Source organism: Sciurus carolinensis, chromosome 2 (genome assembly GCF_902686445.1).
Source record: "Sciurus carolinensis chromosome 2, mSciCar1.2, whole genome shotgun sequence".
Taxonomy (NCBI): Eukaryota; Metazoa; Chordata; class Mammalia; order Rodentia; family Sciuridae; genus Sciurus; species Sciurus carolinensis.
Window position 1 is genome coordinate 152920460 of NC_062214.1, and position 24307 is coordinate 152944766.

The 24307-nt window shown below is 41.0% G+C and overlaps 2 protein-coding genes across 4 annotated transcripts in view; one reads left to right on the top strand and one right to left on the bottom strand.

The window, feature by feature from the left end:
* Positions 1-2879: 2879 nt before the first annotated feature.
* LOC124978010 (homeobox protein ARX-like) lies at positions 2880-9191 on the bottom strand. Of its 2 annotated transcripts, none has more exons than XM_047542000.1 (2): positions 7432-9191; positions 2880-4495 (listed from the first exon to the last, which is right to left on the bottom strand). In XM_047542000.1, the coding sequence occupies exon 1, from the start codon at positions 8174-8176 to the stop codon at positions 7466-7468; it is 711 nt and encodes a 236-aa protein (XP_047397956.1). In that variant the 5' UTR covers positions 8177-9191; the 3' UTR covers positions 2880-4495; positions 7432-7465. The 2 variants fall into 2 exon arrangements, with proteins under 2 accessions (XP_047397956.1, XP_047397957.1); XM_047542001.1 differs by lacking the exon at positions 2880-4495 and adding an exon at positions 5230-6712.
* The window catches only part of Ptger2 (prostaglandin E receptor 2), a 41191-nt gene continuing 24314 nt past the window's right edge, over positions 7431-24307 (top strand). Inside the window, exons 1-2 of one of the 2 annotated variants that reach the window (XM_047541998.1) lie at positions 7436-9022; positions 19975-23349. In XM_047541998.1, the coding sequence (XP_047397954.1) occupies positions 8183-9022; positions 19975-20217 (1083 nt within the window). In that variant the 5' untranslated portion in view covers positions 7436-8182 and the 3' untranslated portion in view covers positions 20218-23349. Of the gene's footprint in view, positions 9023-19974; positions 23350-24307 lie in introns of those variants that run through there. The other variant, XM_047541999.1, reaches the window with a different exon arrangement.

A 24307-nucleotide genomic window follows, 5' to 3' on the forward strand; every position in this document is an offset into this window, starting at 1 on the left:
GAACACCATGCCACCATAGGAGCCAACTTAGGCTAACCTGTGGGGCAATGAGACAAGCCCTGTGGGCAGGAGCCTCCTAGAAACACCGCTCCCTGTCAAGCCATCAGGTGACTACATCAGGTGACCACAGGAATGATCCCACATGGAACCAGCGCAAGGATCAGCCAAGTCTAGCCAATATTACTGACTCACTAATCATAAAAAAAGATGACTCTTTTAAACCATTATATTTCGGAGTGGTTAATTACTCAGAAATAAGCAACTGATTTAATAAATATTAACTATTCATTATAATAATTCATTGTTTTCAAATTGGCCCTTGATCCTTTAATAAGTCAGACTTTAATAAGTAAATTTAATATTTACAAAGAGAGGAAACAAGGGGAGTACATATTGGAAGCTATTTTTCAATGGAAAGTCCATTAACCATATATTGGGGTTTAAATGTTTACTTTTTCAAAAATTAAACTATATTATACATAGTGTTTCTTGACTTCCTTAATTCATTTAACATTGACATCTACCCATGTCAATAAAGACATGGAGAGCTGTATTTTTAAATAATTGCATAATATTCCATTGAACTGTTGCATGTAATAGATAACTCCCTTTTAACCAACATTTAGGCTACTTCTCAACACTAACATATTACAAACACTACTAAAGGGAACTTCTCTGTACTTACAACTTGTAGTACTTATCCTTTCAGCCTCAGTTTTCTTGTCTGTAAAATGAGAATATCTCTGACCTTCCCTATTCAATTGTCATGAAGATTATGTGTGCATGAAGCTTCTAATAGTTTCCAGGAGTAGTGACCAACTGATTATAAGCTTCCCTAGGAAAGGAATCATGTCTGCATCACTCAGAGCCTGGCATATAATACATACACAAAAACACTAACATTTGCTGAATGCTTCTTATGACCGAGGTCCCAAAGTCACCTGTAACCTGGGTAGGGACTGCTTTTATCCTACATGACAGATGAGGAAAACTGAGGCGCATGGAGGTGAGGTCACTTGCCTATGGACAGAACTAAAATTTGAATTCAAAGTGATCTGCCTGCAGGACCCATTCTCTTAAAACTATACCACACTGCCTCACTAAGTATCTGCCTTAATACACTGTTGAGTGAATAAATAAATGGAGAAGAGATTTATGGAAATGCAATTTCTGGGTCTCAGGACATGCATATGTTAGGTCTTTATTTCCTATATATAAACATAAACTATTACAATATTAAGTTTTTGAAAAAAAACTGTAAAATCTTTTATACAATGCTATCACAACCATGGAAAGAATAGCAAAACAAAGCATAGAAGAAAAAAATCAAAGGAAACACATCAAAATATTAGTGACCACTTATGAATGACATTAATGAGTGATTTCTTCCCTCCTATTTTTCTAAACACTCTATAATGAATTGTTACTTTACACAAAGAAGTGTAAAGTCTTGCTTTTGTGTTGTATTTGTTTTCCACCTGGCAGCTGTTTCTATCTTTGAAAGCAAACCTAGCCAAGAAAACAGAACATTCCTGATTACATTGTATTCTTTGTCCTCCACCCACCTTAAAAAGGAAATTAGAAGCACAGGTAGTTTGCCTTCCTACTTGAGCGGAATGATTTGTTTGATCTAACTCTTGCTGCTAATAAGCAGTGCTGTAGTTTTGCCTTGCCGATATTTCCTCTCTGAAGATGAGACTTGTCATCCATTTTAAGCACTTTTTATTGAATCAGGGTTTTGCAAAGACTTTATCAAATTGTTTCTCAAACAACCTGTGAGGTTATAAGTTCCACCAAGCCTTGAGCACACACACACACACACACACACCCCTAGATGAATACAAATGTAGCCAGATAATAATTTGACATATTAACCTATGTATTTTTTGCCCAGTACTTCCTGATATTCCAGACCTTTCCTCAGTTTTAGTAGCAGCTAGGCTGTTCTATGCTTCAGGTCTCAGAGAAAGGACAATATAACAGAACATAAAGAACACAGGCCTCAATTCTAGGTTTATGACTTTCCAGGCTTCGTAGACCCAGGTCAGAGAGGATGAGGAACAGGAGGGCATCACCATTTGTCCCCAACCACTTCCACAGGCTGTGGAGAAAGGAGGGTGGAGGTTAAGAGAACAAGAAGAGCTTAGTCTTTAACACAGGTCTTTCTTGGAAAATGTGGCTCCATAGCCCAGAATCTCAGAGAGGTTTGGGAGATCCAACATCATAGAAAACTCATGCCTTTCCTCCTGGGCAGAATCAAGTAAGTTGCAGGAAACAAGGGTTCTCCACATATTCCATGCTGTGGAAAGAGCAGCATATTTTCCAGGAGCACAGTAGTAATGAGGACATGGAAAGAAAGATGTCCAGAGGTGACTTCCTTCAAGTTTGCTCTTCTTCCAACTCCAATCTGCTGGAATTTCAATTCTAGAATTTACATTTGGTTCTTTTTTTACTGAGATTCCCCACCTGTTCACTCAAAATTTCCCCAATTCCTTTTCTTAATTTGTTCTTTTTAGATATACATGGCCATGGAGTGTATTTTGACATATTATACATGGAGTATATAACTTATTCTAATTAGGATCCCATTCTTGTAGTTGTACATGATGTGGAGTTTCGCTGGTCATAATTTCCCCAATTCTTTAAAAGTATTTATTAAATTCAAAATCAAAGCTCTATAAGTCAGTTTCTTTCTTTCCTTCCTTCCTTCCTTTCTTTCTTTCTTTCTTTCTTTCTTTCTTTCTTTCTTTCTTTCTTCCTCCCTCCTCTTGCCCCTCCCCTGCCCCTTCCTCCTCCTCCTCCTCCTCCTCTTCTTCTTCTTCTTCTGATACTTTGGCTAACTCTTTTCTTTAAACCACCTTTATGAGAAAGGGACTTCCTGACCCATGGTAGTGTTAAAATTAGGTTAAGCAGTAAACTAAGAGATGCCAAAAATCTAATGTCAAAGTAGTTGTTTGAAGAGGGCTTAACCCTTCTGAGCCTCAGTTTCATCACATGTAAATGAAGGACTTGGACTAGGTGTTCTTGAACTTTTTTCCAGCTATAAGGAGGGGACAGAGGGATGCACCATGCAGATCTGCAGTAGACACTCTTGGTTCACTAACTCACCAGTCATTCCCAGCCCCTTCTCCTTTGCCTTCCTTTACTCTAGGAGAGTCTGGAAAAGCTCAATGTCCCCTTTGCAGGCCTCCTTTGGAGGTAAGGGGTGGAAATATTACCAAATTAAGGCCATGAGACATAAGGAGAGTCTCTTGTGGTTCTTCTAGAAAACCTTTTACTTTCTTGATAAAAGAAACAGGCATAAAAGAGAGTAAGCTCACTGAAGCAGTCTCTTCTTTGCCCCTGTCCTCACTGTAGATTGATGCCTGGACCCAGGGTGTTGGGTGGTGGCTTTGTATGTGTCAACCAAGGCAAGAAGGAATTGTTGTCCAGATCCTTGCAAATTCCAGGTTAGCACTGATCACAAGGGACATGTTGCAGGAGATTGTAAAGACAGCAGGGACGTAGCATCCACGGTGGTTATGCTCTGAAGGAAAATGTAAGGCTCCAGCGACATTGGCCACTCTCACATGCTCATCTGCTGGCTCACCTTGCTGCTTGGGGCAGCACCAGGCTCACAGCTCCTTCAGCTCCCACCACATCTCCTCTTTTGGTTCCTTCAAGTCCTAAACCAAGTGTGTCTGCAGATCCATGAAGGGTGCCAGCTTCTTCTGCAGGACACTGACACTGGAGGGAATAAGACACATGCAGATCCAGTCTGTCCTCAAAGACTTCCATCGTTCATGAGTCTGGTTTATCCTTCCATTCTATTCTTGGATCTTGTCCACAACCAGTTCTATACCCTGACTGCCATTCTGGCAGGATCCACAAAAGAAACAAAGACAGCAACAGCCCCGCACAGACTCTTCCACCAGCTCCCTTATCGTGCAGGACCTAAGGCAGCATTGTCTAATGGAACTTATGTGATGAAGGGAGTGTTTTAATACAAGCCACCAAGTAGGATAGCCATATATGGCTACTGAGCACTTGAAACTTAAGTTTCTTAAACCAAGAAATTTAATTTTTCTCTAATTTAAATTTAAATAATTTAAATAGCCACATGCGGCAGGTGGCTAGCATATTGGGCAATGCTGGCTAGTGCCTAATAATAAATTCCACATTCCTTATCACTCATAGTGGACCTGTTTCTCTGATCAAATCCTGAAATGTACAGGATGCAGTTGGTAGCCTCACGGGGAAGAACACAGAGACACAAAGTCAGCACACAAGGAATGACAGGGTTGGAGGACAGAAAGAGCCTGTGTCCTGGTAGCTCCAGCAGCAAGCAATCTAGAAACTTCGTATGTGAGGGGGGAAAAAAAAGACCCACCTGTTAAGCAGTGGACATCTCTGTGTCCTTTCAACAAATCCTCTTTCTTAGGAGCTTCTGCTTGTTGCAATGAAGTGGTATAATTCTTGTCTGGGATATTACAGGACACAGATGGTGTTCTTAGAACTCAATTTAGGAAAAAAAAATGTATTTATACATGCATAAAAATCATAAGGATTTAAATTAGTCTTTTGAAACAGGCAAGTAACAGAACTACAAACAAGAATTAATATTGGTTTTTCTCTCCACTATAGTTCTCTTTTCCTTCAGGTTTATCCTTGTTTTTTTTTTTTTTTTTTTTTTAGGAATGACCTACAGTGACTTGCCTTCCAAAGTTCCAATTTGAGTTTATGAATTTCAGACTTTAAGTTGTGTGTGTTAGGGGTCTCTAGAAAAACCAAACCAACTGGATGTATGTGTGTGCATGTGTGTGTGCCACATAACAATGTTTAGGTAAACAAATGGACTCTATATGATGGTAGTCACATAATATCATATTGCCTAGTGATGTTGTGGCCATTTTCATTTGTGTAAGCACACTCTATGATGTTTGCACAACCACAAGACTGCTCAACGATGCATTTCTTAGAATGTATCCCTGTCACTGACATATGACTGTATATATATGTCCAGTGATCTAGTTGAAGGGGTCTCACAGTTGTAGTATCAACACAAAGATTTCAGTTTGGATCTGAAAATCTGAGAAGCAGGAATGCCAAGGGCAGAAGATGACCAATGTCTTAGCTCAAGCTTTTCAGATCTCTTTAGGCACCCAACAGATTGGATGAGGCACACCCACAACTGAGGAGGGCCATCTGCTTTACTCAGTCCACAGTTTGAGTTCTCACCTCTTCCAGTCATACCCTCAGACATTTCTAGACTGTTTAACCAGCTCTCTGTACATCCCATGGCCTAGTCTAGTAGACACATAAAATTAACCATCACATGGTATTCCTCTAACACAATAGCCTCAAAAATAGGAACTAAAACATTAGCAAAACTTTAAGACCCAATGCTAGAATTGAGAGCATTAATTTGTTTTCTCTCAAGAAATTTTAAGCTTTTTGTGAACCAAACATGTATTAAGATACTGACACTAAAATTAGAAACGGGAAGAAGCAGCTTTTAAACTACAAGTTAAGACAAGACTTGGACTTACAGGAACAAACCTTATGGTCCAGTTGAGGATCAAGGGATGGCAAACTAACCCTTCTAGTCAGACATCTGACTGAACACATGTGCTATGCATTCCACATTGTCAGATGTCTGACTACAAGAATAAATTTTAATGTCTGCCAGCAAGTAAAGGTGAGCAACACAGTAGTTGATAGGATACTAGCCCCCTAGATTCACAAGGCCCCACTATGGTCTTCCTCTTGTCACATATCTCTACACAAGTGAGGTACTACTCACCCAGACCCCATGCCACCTCCTCTGTAGACTACTTTCCATGTACTTAGGACCGTAGAATTCCCTACTTACTTGTTGGCCCAGAGCTAATTTCCAGGGCTTCATGTGACCACCCAAGAGTCAATGCATGCTTGGGGTACATATCCCCTGGCCTAGGATGTGGTTTTGGGGAATGAATGTGTACAAAGCTTGCTCAACAGGGACCAAATTATCCACATACCTGTGTGCAAGTCTTCTCATAATGCAGGACTAAATCAGGGGTACAGATTAAAAAAGAAGGGAGAAATAGTATAGAGTAAGGATTTCCAATTACATTCTTGTTCTCCTACCCATTACAGAATTATACCCTGCTTACCACCAGGTACCACCAGATGGAAAGTTAAAGATATATAAATAGGAAAGATTCAATAATAGGTCTTCATTATAAAGGGATTCATGAAAACAGAAAATGTCTAAAAATATTTGGAAAATAAGCACAGTGAAAATTTTGTGACTCAAAAATCTAACAGTAAACTGCAGTGAACTATGCTGTAAAACAGATTCACAGAGTTTTTTTTGTTAGGAATTAACTTTCATGCATATAAAATGTTTCCCCATGGCTTGCGGTAAGATAAGATAAGGTGATGTGCCAGAGTAGTCACCACTGGGTGGCAAAAGTTGGTAATAAGATTTTACTGAACTGCAGTCTACAGCTTCAAAGAAAATTGCAGAGGGTGAGATTCTCTCCCCAAATGAATTCATGCCCTGTAAAGTTTAGGGATTGAGGTTGTGGCGGCTGATAGGTGAAAAATGGGCCTAGAAGCTTTTCAAGGGATCCAGTAAATTATGCTTGCCTTAATTTACCTTGAAACCCTGCACTCCAGTCTCCAGGCCAGGTGAGCTAGGACATTCACGGAGAGGAAGCTCTGCAGCTGCCAGGCAATTCTTCCTACCCTGCAACACAACAACTTACAGTTTTGCTGGTTCCCGGTGAAAATCCTTCTAACTCTCAGGGCTCCTCCCTTCCCTAAGTGAATATAAACTTTCTGGTAAAATATAATTGCCCACATTGTCTACCAAACTGGATTTTATTTTAAGTAGCAGTCCATTTTCACAATTGTAATTATGACAACAGGTGTTAGGTAGTCAATTTTGTCCGCTCCATTCTGAGATGGGCCAATCACCAACACACTACCAGGAAAGCTCTTTCCAATGAACCCTGCATAGTTACTTGAATGTGAAAAGGTTAATGGCTAAACAACAATCAAGTTTCTTAAAAGACAGAGCTGGAGTAGAGAACAAAAAAGCACAGTTGTTTTCAAGCTGTGGCCACATACACAATTCTATACAAGAAACATTCTTTGTTTTTTGTTTTGTTTTTCCTTTTTCTTTTTTCTGAGGTTATTTAAACAAGGGGTTATTCCTTATGTTGTTGACATAGGAAAGGAGAAATTCTAGCAACCGAATCAAAGCGGCTGCTCAATAGGCCGCTCGGTGGTGCGCACGGTTTGGTTCCTTGGATGGACAGACTTGCTTTTCACTTCCTCCCAAATTTTGTCCCGCCCTTATGGTGTATCTTCCTGGAATGTTTAACACACACACACACACACACACACACACACACACACACACACGCAACAACAGCAACAACAAAAACAGCATACTGGTCTTACTTCAAGCTGTCTTTTGTGTCTCTCATTCCCCAGTTCACCTCACCGAACGGGGTCCTCCTAACTTCTTCATTGTTTGGTGAGTCGTTTGCTTTTCCTGTCGCCCCCGCCTTCTATGTATTTTGTTCAGACCCTGAAAGTACCCCCGCCCTCCTTCCCAGCTCTGTGCCGAGGCTAAACGCTTCCTAGCAGAGATCAGAAGGCTCAGTAGCTTTGAGTTCGGGATCCCGAGGGTGCAAGGAACGCCTCTCCAGCTGGCGGGCAGCTCCCAAACGCGGGCAGCCCGCGCGTCCCCAACCTGCGCTGTGCGGGGCTGGGGTTCTAAACCCGGTCCCTTTCCATCCGGGCGGGCGCGCCCCTGGGACCCGCAGAGTCCGAGCAAGTGTGATGCGTCTGGTCTAGCCGGCAGCCCACGGGCGCTGGCACTTGCACTGTGCAACGCCACTCCTGGATCCGCCCCGCGGACGGTATGGGGCGGAGGCGGTCGCTCCTCTTCACTTGGGCTCCCGGACCCGGTCAGAGCTGGTAAGGCGCTGGAACCTCGAGGGCGACCGGATGCAGCAGCTGAACTGCCACTGCGCGCGCGGCGAGAGCCCCGGGGCGAGACTGCCCTTGGCGCGTGCTGGGGGCCGGAAGGGGACTCTGGATTTCGGTCCCTCCCCTTTTCCCTCTGGGTCTTGCACTCGGGTTCTCGACCCTCCTCCCAGGTACAGGCCGGGAGAGGAGGGCGCATCTCTGCTTCACGCATCCCATCATGGGCAATGCCTCCAATAACTCGGGGTCCGAGGACTGCGAGACTCGACAGTGGCTCCCCGCAGGCGAAAGTCCAGCCATCAGCTCTGTGATGTTCTCCGCTGGGGTGCTGGGGAACCTCATCGCGTTGGCGCTGCTGGCGCGCCGCTGGCGAGGGGACGCGGGGCGCAGCGCCGGCGGCAGAAACTCCATCTCCTTGTTCCACGTGTTGGTGACAGAGCTGGTGTTCACTGACCTGCTCGGTACCTGCCTTATCAGCCCAGTAGTGCTGGCTTCATACGCACGGAACCAGACCCTGGTGGCCCTAGCGCCCGAAAGCCGTGCTTGCACCTACTTCGCCTTCTCTATGACCTTCTTCAGCCTGGCCACGATGCTCATGCTCTTTGCTATGGCCCTGGAGCGCTACCTATCCATCGGGCACCCCTACTTCTACCGGCGCCGCTTCTCGCGCCGCGGGGGCCTGGTGGTGCTGCCAGTCATCTACACTGTCTCCCTGCTCTTGTGCTCCCTGCCGCTGCTGGACTACGGGCAGTACGTCCAGTACTGCCCCGGGACATGGTGCTTCATCCGACACGGACGAACAGCTTACCTGCAGCTTTATGCCACCGTGCTGCTGCTGCTCATTGTGGCGGTGCTCGCCTGCAACTTCAGTGTCATCCTCAACCTGGTCCGAATGCACCGCCGAAGCAGGAGGAGCCGCTGCGGACCTTCCTCTTGCAGTGGCCGAGGTCCCGGGGCCCGCAAAAGAGGGGATAGGCTGTCCATGGCGGAGGAGGCGGACCACCTCATCCTCCTGGCTATTATGACCATCACCTTCGCCGTCTGCTCCTTACCTTTCACAGTAAGTCACTTGTTTCTACAGCCCAGCTCAGTGCCAACCTTCGCTCACTCTTCTCCTCTCACCCCAAGCTTTCCACCGCCCTACAAACATTTTGCAACTTGAAAAATTATGTCCTAATTTGAAAAGCTCTGTAGCCTTCCCCTCTCGTTTCTCACCTTTACCTCACTTCCTTCCTTCCTGTCTGGCTATGGACGTCCCTAACCTAGCGTTTCTTAAACGAGAATAACGGCACCCCGGAAAAGGAGGCTTGGTCCTCTACTAAGCCAGCCCAACCTCCACCCTAGAGATACTAGCCCCTGAACACGGTCCCTTTCCCTCTGTTGGCTAGCTTGGCTTGGTAACTGAGGTGTTACCCCTCCACGGTAGGATGGTTGTCGTTGATGTAATCTGCCTGGAGCTGCAGATCGCTGCCCTGTAACTCCCATCTGTGGGTCCTAGTTCTCCACGCTTTGTCTTTGGTTTCTCCCGGTCAAAAAGTAGTTCCCACCCCACAGTATTTCTGTTGCCACTGAAAATGAAACCAGGTCCGTGAAGTAAAAGTTCAGAGCAAGTTCATTTTTTTGTCCTTTTAAGTTCAACAAACATCTAGTTTACAGGTTTCCCAATTTATATAGTCAAGCGTAACTCTCTGTGGCCGTGAAAATTCATGACACCTTCATAATGAAGTGAGGAAAAGATAGTTGGCAGAGGAACTCCTTGCTAAACTTTTGGTTTCTACAGAGAAGGCATTTGTAAATTGTTGCAAAGTGTCGTCTTGATGCAACTCTCAGGAATATACACAGGTGCCCTTCATTTTATAGTCATGCACTTTATGAGCACAAAACTATTCACAGGGAATGACTGATCCATCACAAGGAAGGGAGAGTGGGGTTGCCTAGGGAACTGAAGGTCAAGAGCCCAGGTTCCTGCAAGAGTCCTGCGGGTTAGGTGCAATCTCAGCAGTTAACTCTAAAATGTTGTTTGAGTTGAAGCTACCCAAAGTGTAATGTGGTAAGAGAGTCTGGGATGTCAGAGCATGTTCTGACATCTGAGAGAGCTAGAAAATGGGAGTTTGGAAAAGAAAGACATGGACAGTGCCTGACTCTAACAGATCTGTCTTGTAGAAGCTGGAGAAGTTTACCCTACTTCCTGTCTCCATCATTGCTTCCAGTTATCTTCATTGGCTCATCCTCAGGAGTGGAAAAGGACACAGGGTCCTGAAAGCTCAGAAATGACCCCCATTCCCAGTGAACTCCTTTTCTCAGCTCAGTTCTCTTTGCCCTGGTCCCTGCTGTCCTCACGCTTGTACCCATCCATCCTGTGAGGGCAGAAGTTTGTCTGAATGGGTAAGTCACACTTAGGTGTGAATGAAGAGTTTACCACAGGTACCCTCTTAAATAATGTGGGGCGAGGTGACATCTCCCACCCTGAGCAGAGAGTGTGCTACAGAAGTGTTGTAATGTTGAAACCAACATGGCTTCTACACTCTCGTTCTGTTTTACTCGAAGGACTGTTCGATGATGTTAGGAGCTAATCTGCTTTTGGGGGTTAAATTCAGGATGCAGAACACTATCTATGAAAGAAAGCACTTTAAGTTCCACTAAACAACAGAATTCAATTTGGGGGACATAAACCATTCCTGAATGGGGGAGTGCCCTTCTGAAGCTGGTGGGAATTAGGATGTCAGTTCTTGGTGTTTTATTTATCATTTATGAGTGGACTTATAAAAATGTTTTCCACCTCTGGTTACTTCAGTAGCCCAGGAATGGGTTCAGGGGTGACCATGCACTTAAAAAAGGACTGTTAATTTTCCTGCCATTTAGAAGAGGCAAGCAGGAAGAAAAAGGTTTCCCTTTTACTATGACTGTCTCACTGCATAAACTGTATTTTGAAAAATAAAGAGTGATTTTCAACAGGTTCCCCTTTTTCATGTACATTTTGTCTTTCATCATGAGGACTCCAATCATTGCCATCTGTTATCGACAGATTTTATATATATATTCCACCTCCCTTATTTACTATGAGGCATGGAGCAGTTCCAGGGCTGCCAAAAGGGGCTTAAAGCTGCAAGTCTGATTAGAAAGGATAGAGAGTAGGAGGTTTGCCTGGAAGCTGTTGAGGGGTTGGGGGAGGCCAGATGAAGATTTTGAGGTGACTTTATCTCTACCAAGACACCCCTTAGAATTGATATGTATATCAATTCTATATTGTCTAAGTTTTCTTCTGCATATATTCATGGCAAAAGTTCTCAAAGAACAGAAAATCCTAGCATGAACATAATCAGAAAGCTGACCAAACTGACTTCTGGCCTTGGGACTACCACATCACAGCCAGATGAACTATAGGTAATCCAGGAGGCACAAAACAGAAAGTTGAAATCTCAAGTCATCTCTGAGTAAGGACATCTACATTGAACATTGAGCAATTTTATTTTGTCATAAAACTTTGGCCATAACTGTTAGTATCTTTGATTTACATAGCACTTCAAACTTTATGAAGTGCTGCACTGTTCTGATTTATTTCTTGAGGGTTAACCTAACAAATTAAGACTCATGACTACTATTTGGTTCATATATTTTGCCATTTTAGAATACTTGGCATGTATCCCAGAGAGTGCTTCCGGCACTCCAAGTCCTTTGGTTCTACTTGACCCACACTAAGATTTTGGTCAGAAATGGTCCATACCAATCTCCCACCCAAGGAATAAACCATTTGCACACATACTACCTGGTAGCTCTATAAAACAAGGCAAAGGGTCATGATTGCCTTCAGAAATTCTATTTCTCCAAGAGAGTGAACACGGTTCAATAGAAATACAACTTGCACCACATATGGAATTTTAGATTTTTTTTCTAGAAGCCACAGAACAAAAAGTAAAAAGAAACAGATGAAATTAATTATGATCATTTTGTTTAACCCATTATGTCAGAATATTACCACTTTAAAAAGTTATCAATGTAGAAACACTTATTGAGATATTTTAACTATTTTTCTTCCTTGTATCCCAGAAACAAAAACAACCCACTCTATCTCGTCCCATTCCTTCCCCAGGATAACAAGAACTGCTTTCTTTTTCCCTCAAAAGTGAATCAAACCACTGATCAGCAAGGGGACTTCATGATTGTGCTAGTAGGACACAAGTCCATCCCACAGCACATTAGTTGTGGAGGAAAACAGAGGAGTTGGGAAACCCGAACAACTAATATAACCATTGTCCCAGGGTATAAGAGAACTAGCTTCCTCCAAGGATGCCAATCTAGGGTCTCCAAATTTTAATAAGTAAAACTCTAAATGGAAAATAAAAATACCCAGCATCCTGAAATAACTTCAAGTTCAAACTTGTGTATTATTATTATCAACACCAAAGAGACAGGTTTTTGAGCACTGTATCAACCCATCATCTTTATAACAATCTATAAAAGAGATAGATAATATTATGATTTCTGTTGTTCAGATAAGGCCAATAGCTTCCCCTAGGTCCTACGACTAGTGCATGATTGAGGTGGGATTGAAAGCCAGGCAATTAAATCACCGAGACCATGCACTTAACTGTAATACTACCAAAGAGAAAATACTCATTCCAGGAGGAAATGAGAAGATTAATCCAAGGTTTCATAAGAGAATTGTGAAGACATTAAAGATATTTTGCCTCTTGATTCTAACTTGTTAGCTTTAAAAATAAAATGGCAAAGCTCTTTTTCTCTGTGTCAGTTCAAAGGCTAAGCTGGGTCCCAAGTATGTGGTTTCTTTTTTCTCCTCTGCAGTACTTACTAAATAAAAGGCTGAGACTGAGATTTTAGGAGATTGGCTAATGTAAATGATGGTCTAAATTAAGAAATAATCAGATTACCCCTCACATAAAATCTTCCACATAAAACATGTTTTTAGTGATTTAAAAGAAAACATGTAGTGTTTGGGAAATGACATTATTTTGGCTGTCCAATATAAAATCATGCATGAGACCAACAACATATCCCAAACTGTTTATCCACCAAAGAAGTACTGTATAAATTAATAAATTCCTCCTTATGTTAATCAGCTGTTGTCATCATTTCACAGTGATAAATAGAACTTTTTTTTCTTCCTGAAATGGAACAGAACACGGGAAACATGTGAGACCTCCATTTTTGTTTCAAATACTGTTTGTGTCTAAATTTCCTAACCATATCAAGCCACTTTCTCACCATGTTAGTGATCATGGATACCATCTGGTCATTTTAAACTGTTTTCCACATGCCATTGGGATAAAGTGCTTATATGTTTTATTCAGTTCTAAAATTTCAAGAGCAAACCATTGACTCATTCTAAAAATGTTTTTATCTTTACAAATTCTTTAGGATTATAATATCTAGGTAAATCTGATTAGTGGAAATTTGATCTTTGGAGTACAAAATTTCCAGTAAACAATACTGAAGTTTCCTGTTCATTCCTGGTATCTTTATATGCAATGTAACATGAATGGGGGTTAAAAGTTGATATAAAATTGGCAGATGACATATGTGCAAAGATAATTATTCATTTAGGGATGAAGAAGAAATCCAGAAATCTCCATACATAACCATAATGAACTTTGCCCCATGATATTTTAAGTGAACATCCATGAACAACTGGAAGACCCTTTACCATTCAGGCATCATTACAAGAAAGTACCTCTATATGAGTGCTTTCATTTGACATCTTTTCCTTTGCCATTTATGTTCTGCAATGATGATTATAAATGAAGACAGAATTATCTGGTTTTAAAAATTTAAACAGCAAGAACTGCAGTTCTTTTCCCAAAAGAGAATTTGTATCTTATGCCGACACCCTTGGTTAAGTGCATCCTCGTTGCTATTGCAGATGGTTTAGGACATGTTCTCTGCTTAAATAAAAACAACTTGTTGAGATGGTATATTTCTTGCTTGGCATGTTAAAAAATCCATCACAGTATTAAGTTTAAAGAGAAAAAAAGAGTAGAGATGGTGAGACACTCTGTTTCTTGAACACAATCAACAGATTTCCTTCCAGTTTAAGGAAATCCAGAGGCTTAAGATGCAAGTTAATCTACAACTTGAACTACTTGCTTGACTTCTCCTGTCCTGTTTTGAAGTTTCTGACCACCACTCCCCATTCTGGTCTTGAGCTCAGGTCTCAATTGTGCTTCAATTTACATCATTATGGTGTACCAAGCTACATTTTGCTGCCTAGAATTGTCCCTAATTGAAAATAAACTTAAGTACCCTGAAATTGGGACATATACTGTGATGGGAAGGACCAGGGAGGGAAAGTACATTTCAGGAAGGCTGAAACTTCCTCTACTCCAAGGTTCTTGACTTTCTGCTCCACAGATCTCTCCGAGATCTCCACATGGATCTCTCTGAGATCTTTTGCAAAATGTTGTGTTTATCCAATTCCTGGGTAGGTGGTTCCTAGTGACCATCATTTTCTCAAAGAGTTAAGAGTCACCATTCTGGAATTGTTAAGGCCAGAGCTCTAGACCTTAGCATCCACTCCCCTTCTCAGTTCTGAAAAGCACAAGACAAAGGTCTCGCTCATCCTGGAGCCAAATTCAGCCAGGTCCAACTGGGTGCAGTGGTGCACACCTGTAATCCCAGTGGCTCAGGAGGCTGAGGCAGGAGGATTGCAAGTTCAAAGCCAGCCTTAGCAACTTAGTGAGGCACTGAACAACTCAGCAAGACACTCTCTCTAGATAAAATATTAAAAAATGACTGAGGATGTGGGTCAGTGTTTAAGTGTGACAGGGTTCAATCCCCAGTACAAAAATATGTAGATTAATTAATTAATTAATTAATAATAAATCCATAGTCCAGTTTTTCTTTATGACAGGAAACAGGCTTCAGGTTTCCTCTACCACAGAGCACCTGTGATTTGATGGAAAGGGTTTCTTTAATGTATCATATACCTGAAAAATAATTCCCGCAGAAGTTTTTCAAATAATTAATTATGCAAAACCTATAGCCAGGACACCCTAATTTCTTTCAGAAGGCAGATAAACATAATAAGTGATGCCTGTAATTTAGTTGTAGATAAGTAAACCCCAGAGAAAACCAAGCAGCTACATAAAAAGAATCCGTTCTTCAGTCTACAAACAGGAGTAGTGCTATCCAGAGACTTTGCAACAGCTTTGAAGAGAGGTCTCCTACAAACCTATGATTCAGTCACTTGTGAATTTCATGTCAAAGTTTACATAAAAGTCTTTTTACATAGATGGCAGCACAGTGTGCACTGACTACAAGTGTCCCACTGCTTCTTGGAATGTGATTTTAGGCAAAGTAACTGATCTTCTAAGCCTTGATTTCCTCCTTTCTAAAATGGGAGTAAAAAAACTGGGCAAGGTGGTACACACCTATAATCTTAGTTATTCAGGAGACTAAGGCAGGAGGATCACAATTTCCAGGCCGGTCTCAGCAGCTTAGGGAGACCCTGTCTCAAAATAAGATTAAAAAGGGGGTTGAGAATGTAACTCTGTTGTAGAGTACTTGCCTAGCATGCACAAGGCCCTGGGTTCAATCCCCAGTACTTCTAAATAAATAAATAAGGAATAAAAATATTTTGTAGGTTTGTGTAAAGGTTATACAGAATAAGATTTACAAATTGCTTAGCCTTATGCCAAGCCCACAGTAGATATTTAATAAATGTTAACTCTTATCTCCAGAGAATTCAATATTCAAAGCAAAATCAGATTGTGTATTAGTGATCAGGAACTGAATTCTGGAACCTTTGTTCATTTGTTTGCTTGACCAGCCCTAAGAGAGTGTGTTGTTTTGGTTTTGGTTTTGGTTTGTTTGGTTGGTTTTGCAGTGCTGAACATTGAACCCAGAACCTTGCACAAGGTTTGTTTATAAGTGTGATCAATGAATAATTTGAAACCATTTCAAGTTTTAGGTAAGGTTCTAAATCTGTGGTTCTCAAACTTGTCTGCACATTAGAATCACCTAGTTGAGTGAGTGGGTGGGGAATGGGACTTTTAAAAACCCTTGACTGCTGTGAATGTGCCTGTAATCCCAGCAACTTGGGAGGCTGAGCCAGGAGGACTGTAAGTTCAAGACCAACCTCAGCAATTTAGTGACTCCTGTCTCTAAATAAAAAATAAAAAAGGCTGGGAGTGTAGCTCAGCGGTAAAGCACCCTGGGTTCAATCCCCAGTACCAAAAAAAACCCAAAAAAACAAAAAAACAAAAACCATGACCCATGTCTTAGTGCAGTAAAGCCAAGACTCTGAGGGAGGGAACAAGGTGTTGGAAAAGCTCCCCAGATGATTTCAGTGATAAACTAAATAAAGTCATCATTTGCTCTGAAATTCTGAAACCACTTTGTAGCTACATTAACAATAGGAAGATAATTTAAACAACCCCTGGTTAGTGCCAAGCTGAAGTTTTCCATGGGAAGCTGCTTCAAGACAACACTAAAATAGAACTAATTCTCATCTGTGCCACTTAATAAGTGTCACAAGCTCTATATTCTTTGCAAAGCCTGCCCCAAGGAATTAAAACTCATTTGACTCATTGAGATTAGCACATGGTTTTCGTTTTTGTTTATTTTCTCACTGCAAATATGTTGGCAATATATGCAAAAAAAAAAAAAAATTTCTCCCACCTCTGCATCTGAATTCCAGAATATCACTGACATATTATTAATTGCCTTATGTCTCGTGAGTCGGCCTTTTGTTGAAAACCCAGGGTCAGCTAGCAGGAGAAGGAGATGTGCAGCTATTATTTAATAGGCTCAGAGTTTCCGTTTGAGACAGATGGTGGCCATGGTTGCTGTTCAATGTTCTTTTAGGTTAGGGTCAGTCAAGTGTGTTTAATAGAGAGACACAGAGCTGGTTGTGGTAGCACATGCCTCTAATCCTAGCAACTCAGTAGGTGAGACAGAAGGATCACAAGTGAGGCCAGCTTCAGCAACTTATCAATACTCTCATTAACTTAGTGAGAACCTGTCTAGAAATAAAAAATAAAAAGGGCTAGGGATGTAACTCTGGTTAAGTGTCCCTGGGTTAGCTCCCCAATATGGAAGGAATGATGGAAGGAAGGAAGGAAGGAAGGGAGGAAGGAAGGGAGGGAGGGAGGGAGGGAGGAAGGAAGGAAGGGAAGGAAGGAAGGAAGGAAGGAAGGAAGGAAGGAAGGAAGGAAGGAAGGGAGGGAGGAAGGGAGGAAGGAAGGGAGGGAGGGAGGGAGGAAGGAAGGAAGGGAGGGAGGAAGGGAGGGAGGGAGGGAGGGAGGGAGGAAGGAAGGAAGGAAGGAAGGAAGGAAGGAGGGAGGGAGGGAGGGAGGGAGGGAGGGAGGGAGGAAGGAAGGAAGGAAGGAAGGAAGGGAAGGAAGGAAACATGAGAGACACAGGAGAGGCTCAGGAAATAAGCCATGGGACACCATGCAGGGCCACATAGAAAAGCACCAGCATCTGTCAAGAGGCAGAAGGCAGGAGGGAGGGGAGAGTCACAGCCTTTATTGGAGTTTCCACAGGAAGGGTGTGGTAAGGTGGACAGTTTAAGAACTGCTAGCTGAAATAATTTCAGCAGGCTGTAAGTTGTAGGGGAAGTCCCTGGCTGCAGGTCACCTGACCCTCAGATGATTAATGTGGAGGAATATTGCCTTTTGGGCTTAAGGGGCTGATGGAAGAGGTGTGTTTCTGGATTGGTTAGTACTGTCAGTACTAACTTTCAGCTGAGCCTTTTGCTGTCTCTAAGAAATAGCAAGCCCAAGGAGGGACAGCCTTTCCCCGCCAGAGAGACTTTTCAGGTATCAAAATACAACATACAGAAAATTAAAAATATAATTGATAACAGTTGCACAACAATATGAATGTAATGCCACTGAATTGTACACTTGAAAATAGTTAAAGTGGCACATTTTGTGTTGTGTATGTTTAACCCAAAATTTTACAAAAAAAGAAAAGACCCAAGATGCACAAGAGCAGTGTGGTCAACCCTAGGCAAAAGATAAGAACCAACATGGGGGAAGTGGGCAGGTTACATCAAGAACTTCAAGGATCCCTGAAGTGTGGTTTTTTTTCAAGTGTAAAAGAGGAATTATCTTCTACCAAATATCAGCCCCCTCCTGAAGTGCATATTTTAAGCAATTTTAAAAATTACCAGGCAGAGAGGATGAAAAGGAAACAGTTCAGAATTGCTTCATCCCCTAAAGCCCTTTTTCACTTCTCATTACTCTCTCATGCTGTAAAGGGATCAGGAACTATGGTGTAGGTTACTCTCCACTGAAAACCTGACTCATCTTCATGGGCAAAGCTGAGACACCAGAATGCTCAGCCTTGTCTACACTGCTTGTCGTGGTTAGCCAACCCAGTGTTATCATGTTCTTTAGATAAACTAGATCACAAACTCAGCTACAGATTTTTCCTATCATTATTCTGAATTCCTAACCTCCAAAATCACCTCTTTAATACACCATGCTGTTTATTTTGCATCCAAAGTAGTTTCACCGACAAGAAAACTTTTGCTCCATTGCATATTCCTACCTAACTTTCTTCTTTTTTCTCTGTAATCTGGGAAACCCACCATCAATTCTTCTTTTTCCTTACTCATCTGCCAACTCTTTTCTCCATTTCCCATGCCAAGATTCTCTGGCATAAACACCTCTGGCTGCCAAACCTTCCTGCTATTGTCCTTACGTAAGCAACCCGAAGATGACTACTCTTTCTGCCTGCAATTTGCTTTGTACATCCAGTTCCAGTTCCCAGAGTCCTGCAGAGTAAGTTCCAGGGAAAGGAAATTAACTATCCCTTCTTTTGGAGGAGTGTTGGGGGGAGAAGGGCATGTCTCCCTATGTCATGGATTAGCATTGGTCAGAATCCCTGATGCGTTATTAAGAACTGATGTGAAGTGACTAGGTACAAGTCACCTTTTTTCCTTCTTTCTGTCGGCTAGGTGGAGGTGCTTGGTCCGTACCAAGCACATACAGTTCTGTTCCTTTCAATCTGACCAAAAAATGGTGTTGCTCCCTAAGTATAGAAGAAATCAGATGACAGCAGGGGTACCGGTTTGAAAACACCGGTCTATGTGACGTCTCCCTCCCAGTGTTTGGAACATAGTTCTGAAGGCATTTGCTCTAATACAGACCTGGCTGTAGCACAGCAAGTACTGCACTAGCAGCAAGAGAGCTGGAATTGTGCCCAGATTAGGCCACTAAGCAACCTTGGGTACTTGGGCAAGTCACCCAACTTTTCTGACCTCAATGTCCTTGTTGGTAAAATGGACAGCGTAGATCATTACTATGTGGACACTGCCAAAGTAGCTAACACATACTGCAAACCCTGCAAATTCGGTATTATTAACATCATCGTGCATTTTAGAAATGTACAAACTGAGGTACAAAGGTGAGTTTTCCTGCCTGTGGTGCCAGAGCTATGTAGGAGCTGTGATACTAACAGCTCAGTGGCCAGAACCCAGACTCATGCTGATGGTGCTCTGCTGCTTGCTCTCCCCTGAACTGTGATCATTAAATCAGACCAAGTATTTGAAATTAAGTATAATGTGATACTATTAGCATTCCTGAAGTTCATTTCCTCGTCTGTTAAGAGGAGACAATATTTAAGCTTCAGAGTTTTTGTAAGAACAGGAATAAAGCAAGTTTAGTACTCAGTACAACTCATGATGCATATATTTAATTGGTAACTAATATTATCATTATTACTATTGATATTAAAAGATTCTGTTCTAAGTGCCCAGAAACGTTTATTCATTTCCCTCCATTTCCAGTAGCAAGAACAGAAGGTCATCCCTGATCTCAGTGTTAAGTATAATCTGCAGAAAATGTGCTTTCATTGAGTCCCAGAGGGGGAAAAATACATTCTCTATGTTACAATGTATATATGGAGGAAGGATGAGATTTTTGCCACCTGTGCCCTCCACCAATACTACCACACACAAGACACAGTTACATATTAAGGAATAGCAGACTCAGCCTTTCCCTGCTACAGTGTAAAACTAACATCACTTCCCTGCTTTGCTTCTTACAGATTTTTGCATATATGAATGAAAGTTCTTCCAGAAAGAAAAAGTGGGACCTGCAAGCTCTCAGATTTTTATCAATTAATTCAATAATTGACCCTTGGGTCTTCGCCATCCTTAGGCCTCCTGTTCTAAGACTAATGCGTTCAGTCCTCTGTTGTCGGATTTCATTAAGAACACAAGATGCAACACAAACTTCCTGTTCTACACAGTCAAATGCCAGTAAACAGGCTGAACTTTGTGGACAGTAGTGAAGATGTGCTTCATTATTTAGCATCTGGAAGATCCTTTGAAATGGTTCCTTGGGGAAATGTAAAAAGTCATTGTATAAACAAAATGAAACTACCCTAATAACAGAGTAAACAAACATTTAAGCAGCCGTTTGAGCTACAGAGTGCTGACAAGGCACTTCATGGAAGGTGTCAGAAGGTTCCATAAAACCTACCCTCCATGAGCATGTTGCATGGCCTTTGAAGGGACAACCAGCTGCACTTAAGATCCAGTTGACTTTTGATTTAAGCTTTCCTGTCGAATGACAAAGCATGTGGTTTTGTAATTTGTTTAAAACCCTACACAGTCACAGTCTATTTCAATCTCCTATGCGACGACTGTTATAAACACATAGCATACAGTCAGACCAAATGAAACTTCACATGTATTCTCCAGGAAGTCAATATGTGGAAGCAACCAAAACAGACAAGCTGCTGGCAGGTGATTGCTTAACAAACTTTGTATTTGAACAATGAAGTTGAAAGCCATTGGTACTTTTGCCATACTGTGCTTGTGGGTGAGGGAGTATTCTCTGGTCACTACAATATTACTCTTACAGGGGTGGACTTGGTTAATGTCTGTTTGATTCACCTGAGCTTTAGGAGCTATGTGTTCAATTGTCAGGGTATTTATTTCACAATATTGATTGTGCTAATGTTAATTAAAAATGACTTTTAAGAATTTTCTTCTCAACAAGAAAGAATAAAAACGTTAAGACAGTTAATTCTGATTAACGCTCTTCATTCTGTTTCCAGGGGAGAACGTGTGTGGCTATAGTTGAAGCCAAATGTTAGGATTAAAAATTGAAAAATCTAGTACGTTTTTCAGATATACTGGAATTCTTTTGATGTTGAGATTAAGGCCATGACTAACATACTTTATAATATGTCTGTTTTAGCAAAATTCATCTGTCTGCATTTTTATTTAGGGAACATAGTTTGACTCACACTACATAAGAAATCATGAAACAGTGAGTCACATCTTAATATATTTCTAAATGTTTGGCCTGGTGTAAACTCGACATCAAAATAGTTCAGTGAATTTACATGGTTTAATCATAGTTACTGTGTAAACTCATCTGAAATGTTACCAAAATAAACTATAAAACAAAAATTTGAAAATGAAATAGTATCTGATGAACTTCCCCAACTAACATTTTATAATTAATGTACATACAGTATCTTAAGTGAGATAAAAGTGGGGAAAAATTTAATTTAGCACATTTTGAAAGTGTGATTCATTGTAAATTGGAGTTCAAGATATGTGGTAGAATACTTGGTATTCAAAGATAGTTTCTCCTCTAGTTTTCAGTCTCCCAGCATGATCTTCAAAATAGCAGAAGCACCTTATTTTTTGCAGTATGTTATTATAGGATGACTATAATAATGAAAAAAAAATGGAGGATGTTAGTTTTTTCCAAAATCTCTTGAGTTGTTTACCCAAAACTATTTCCTGTAAGTAGGTAGCTATCAACCTAGACGATAACTTAGAGTAACTCCAAACCAACCTAAGCATCAGTGTATTTTGACACAATCTAGGTCCAATCAATTCTTATTTTTAAAAAACAAATAAATGATTTTCATAAATTAAGCAAACTAGGCAAAAATTAACTAAAATCTAGATAGGTAAATAAATCTCCTTGTCCACAGTACATTCTAACATTAAGAAATTGTTCTAAATGGGACAAATTAGGCCCATGGGTAATTTCTCAACATAAAATTCAGAAGTCACTTTGAATCTGGAGGATTAATTCCTTTTGTCAGATGACATTTTTAAATTTCAGAATGAAAATGTTAACTACATTCCTTCACCTCCCCTCAACGTCCCCCAATGTTCCAAAATAATGAATGAGAAATTTTCTTTTTTAATTATGCATACTATTACTGGTAGGAACAAAATGATTCACTCTGGGAGCCCAAAATATAAACATTTAAACCATTTATTTAAGAACTAGTAGATTTCTAGAACTTAGTTTCTTCATGTACTTTTTGCACTGCAATGAATCACTAGACTGTTATTTCATTTGCACATACATATACAAAGAAGAAACTGAAAGTAAAAATCCTATGTAATAATCAATTGCCTAGTATTAATGGCACTTTAAAGGTAACTTAGAAAAAAATTATGAGAAGTGTAAAATTTTCCTTTCTAGAAATTCTATCACATCAGACATACCTGTTGAAGTTATTGGTGCATTTCAAGTTAAATCAGAGAATATTTACCCTGATATATTAGAGAATTGAATTGTGATTTTAAAAAGGCCTATATTTTATTCTTTGCCTCCAATCGTCAATGGAATGAAAAAGGAAAGAAAAAACTGTAGTGAATATTTACCTGAGAATGAATGCCAGGTTTTAGAATGGGATGAACCCAAGTTCTCTCTTCTGAGCTGAGTTATTCCTAGTTGGTTCAGTATGACCCTGATAATCTTTTCCAGGAAAGAATTTGGAAATTCTGATGCTAAGTTGTGATCTTGTATCTCCAAAGATCTTAGAGGGAACCAAGTTTGCTCAGAAGTTGTAGAAAGCTTCCAGAATTGAATGTCACGGTGTTTTGGACCCATGACAAACTAGAGCCACAAGAAAGTTCCAGAAACAATGCTATCCCTAAACCATGATGCTGGCAGAGGCTACAAGCCCTGAGTAGGGAGGGCAAATCCCACCCACATCACTGCATTCTCGCATAACACATTTAAACTTTTGGCAATCCTATCTCCAGTGTCCTAATACTAATGTCAAGTTAGCTGTGATTTAAACTAAGAAAAACAACACATTCCAGCTTAGAATTTGATGGCTTTGAAAGGCAGAGGAAGACAATTAGGCAAAGATTTGTTTATTTCACTTAGCTTGAGCCCAATCTAATGGTTTTCTGAACTTGGGAAGGGCCCCACTTGAGCCATTCACAGAGAGAGAAGCATTCCTCTCTCAAATGAGCATTTCCAGTCTGTAAGTTTTCATTCAAGGCCTGTTCTCTCAGGCAGGGGTGCAATGAGGTATGTGATAACTACCTCTGCCTTCATCTCCCTCTGCTATTTCCTCTCTGAGTTCACTTGCAACATACCTCCAATCACCTCACATACTGGGCATTACTGTTTTCATAAAGTTGCTTTTTTTGGGGGGGTGTAGCTTTTGTGATTTCTAAATTGTAAATAAATTTTCTTGACTTATGTATTTTTATTTCCTATAAAACCTATGTACTAGTAAAGGTTAATTTTAGTGGTTTAATTCTGTAATTCATGCATTTCATTTTTAGAAATCTACAAAAGATCAGATATATCTGAGGATTCTATTAGAAAGGGATGACACACTCAAGGTAACTGAGAAATGTTCAATGAAAGAAATATTTACAAAGGTGGGCAGGGCTAAGGGAATCAACAAAGGATGGTGGAGGATCCTTTAGAAGCTGTTATCATTCTAAGACTTGGAGGGACAGGGAGGGACTGGCACTGGAAGCCAGTGAGGGCTTAAGGAAATGCCACCCAACAGGAGCTGGAAAGCACAGTCACTGCCAAACCACAGGAGGTAACTGGAATTCCTGGAGGTTCTCTCCTCATTCCAGACTCTCCTGCCCCTTTCTCCCTTTAGCCAAACCTAACTCTAATCCAGAGCCTAAGGGGGCCCCTGGTGATGTAATCCAGAAGCACAGGGTGCAGGTGGAGAGTAGATCTTACAAAGGAAACAAAGAACATCCAGCAGTGGATTAAAAATGCATGTTTTATTTCCTTTTTAATACAAAATATTTTGCCAATACAAAAAATTGAGACAGCAAATTAGGTAGCCTCTTGGTCATCTACTCCAAATAGATATCTCCTAGCAAGTATAGGAGATAGGAATCTGCCCCATATATATGGAAAGAGATTAAATACTGTAGATCCCTTTACCAAAATACTTGTCCTAGACCCTGCTCCCATGAGACTCAATGTTGACTCTGGAGACAGATTTAATGATAGGGAAATTTCTGTTTTTCCTGTCTACAGCAATACAGCATAATAGCCATTCTTAAAGCAGAAAAAGAGAGATGGCCAGGACTGGGGGCGTAGGTCAGTGGTACAGCACTTTCTTAGCATGCACA

Coding starts and splice junctions, on each gene's coding strand:
- LOC124978010 (XM_047542000.1), bottom strand. CDS start 8,176: ATGCGTGAAGCAGAGATGCGCCCTCCTCTCCCGGCCTGTACCTGGGAG.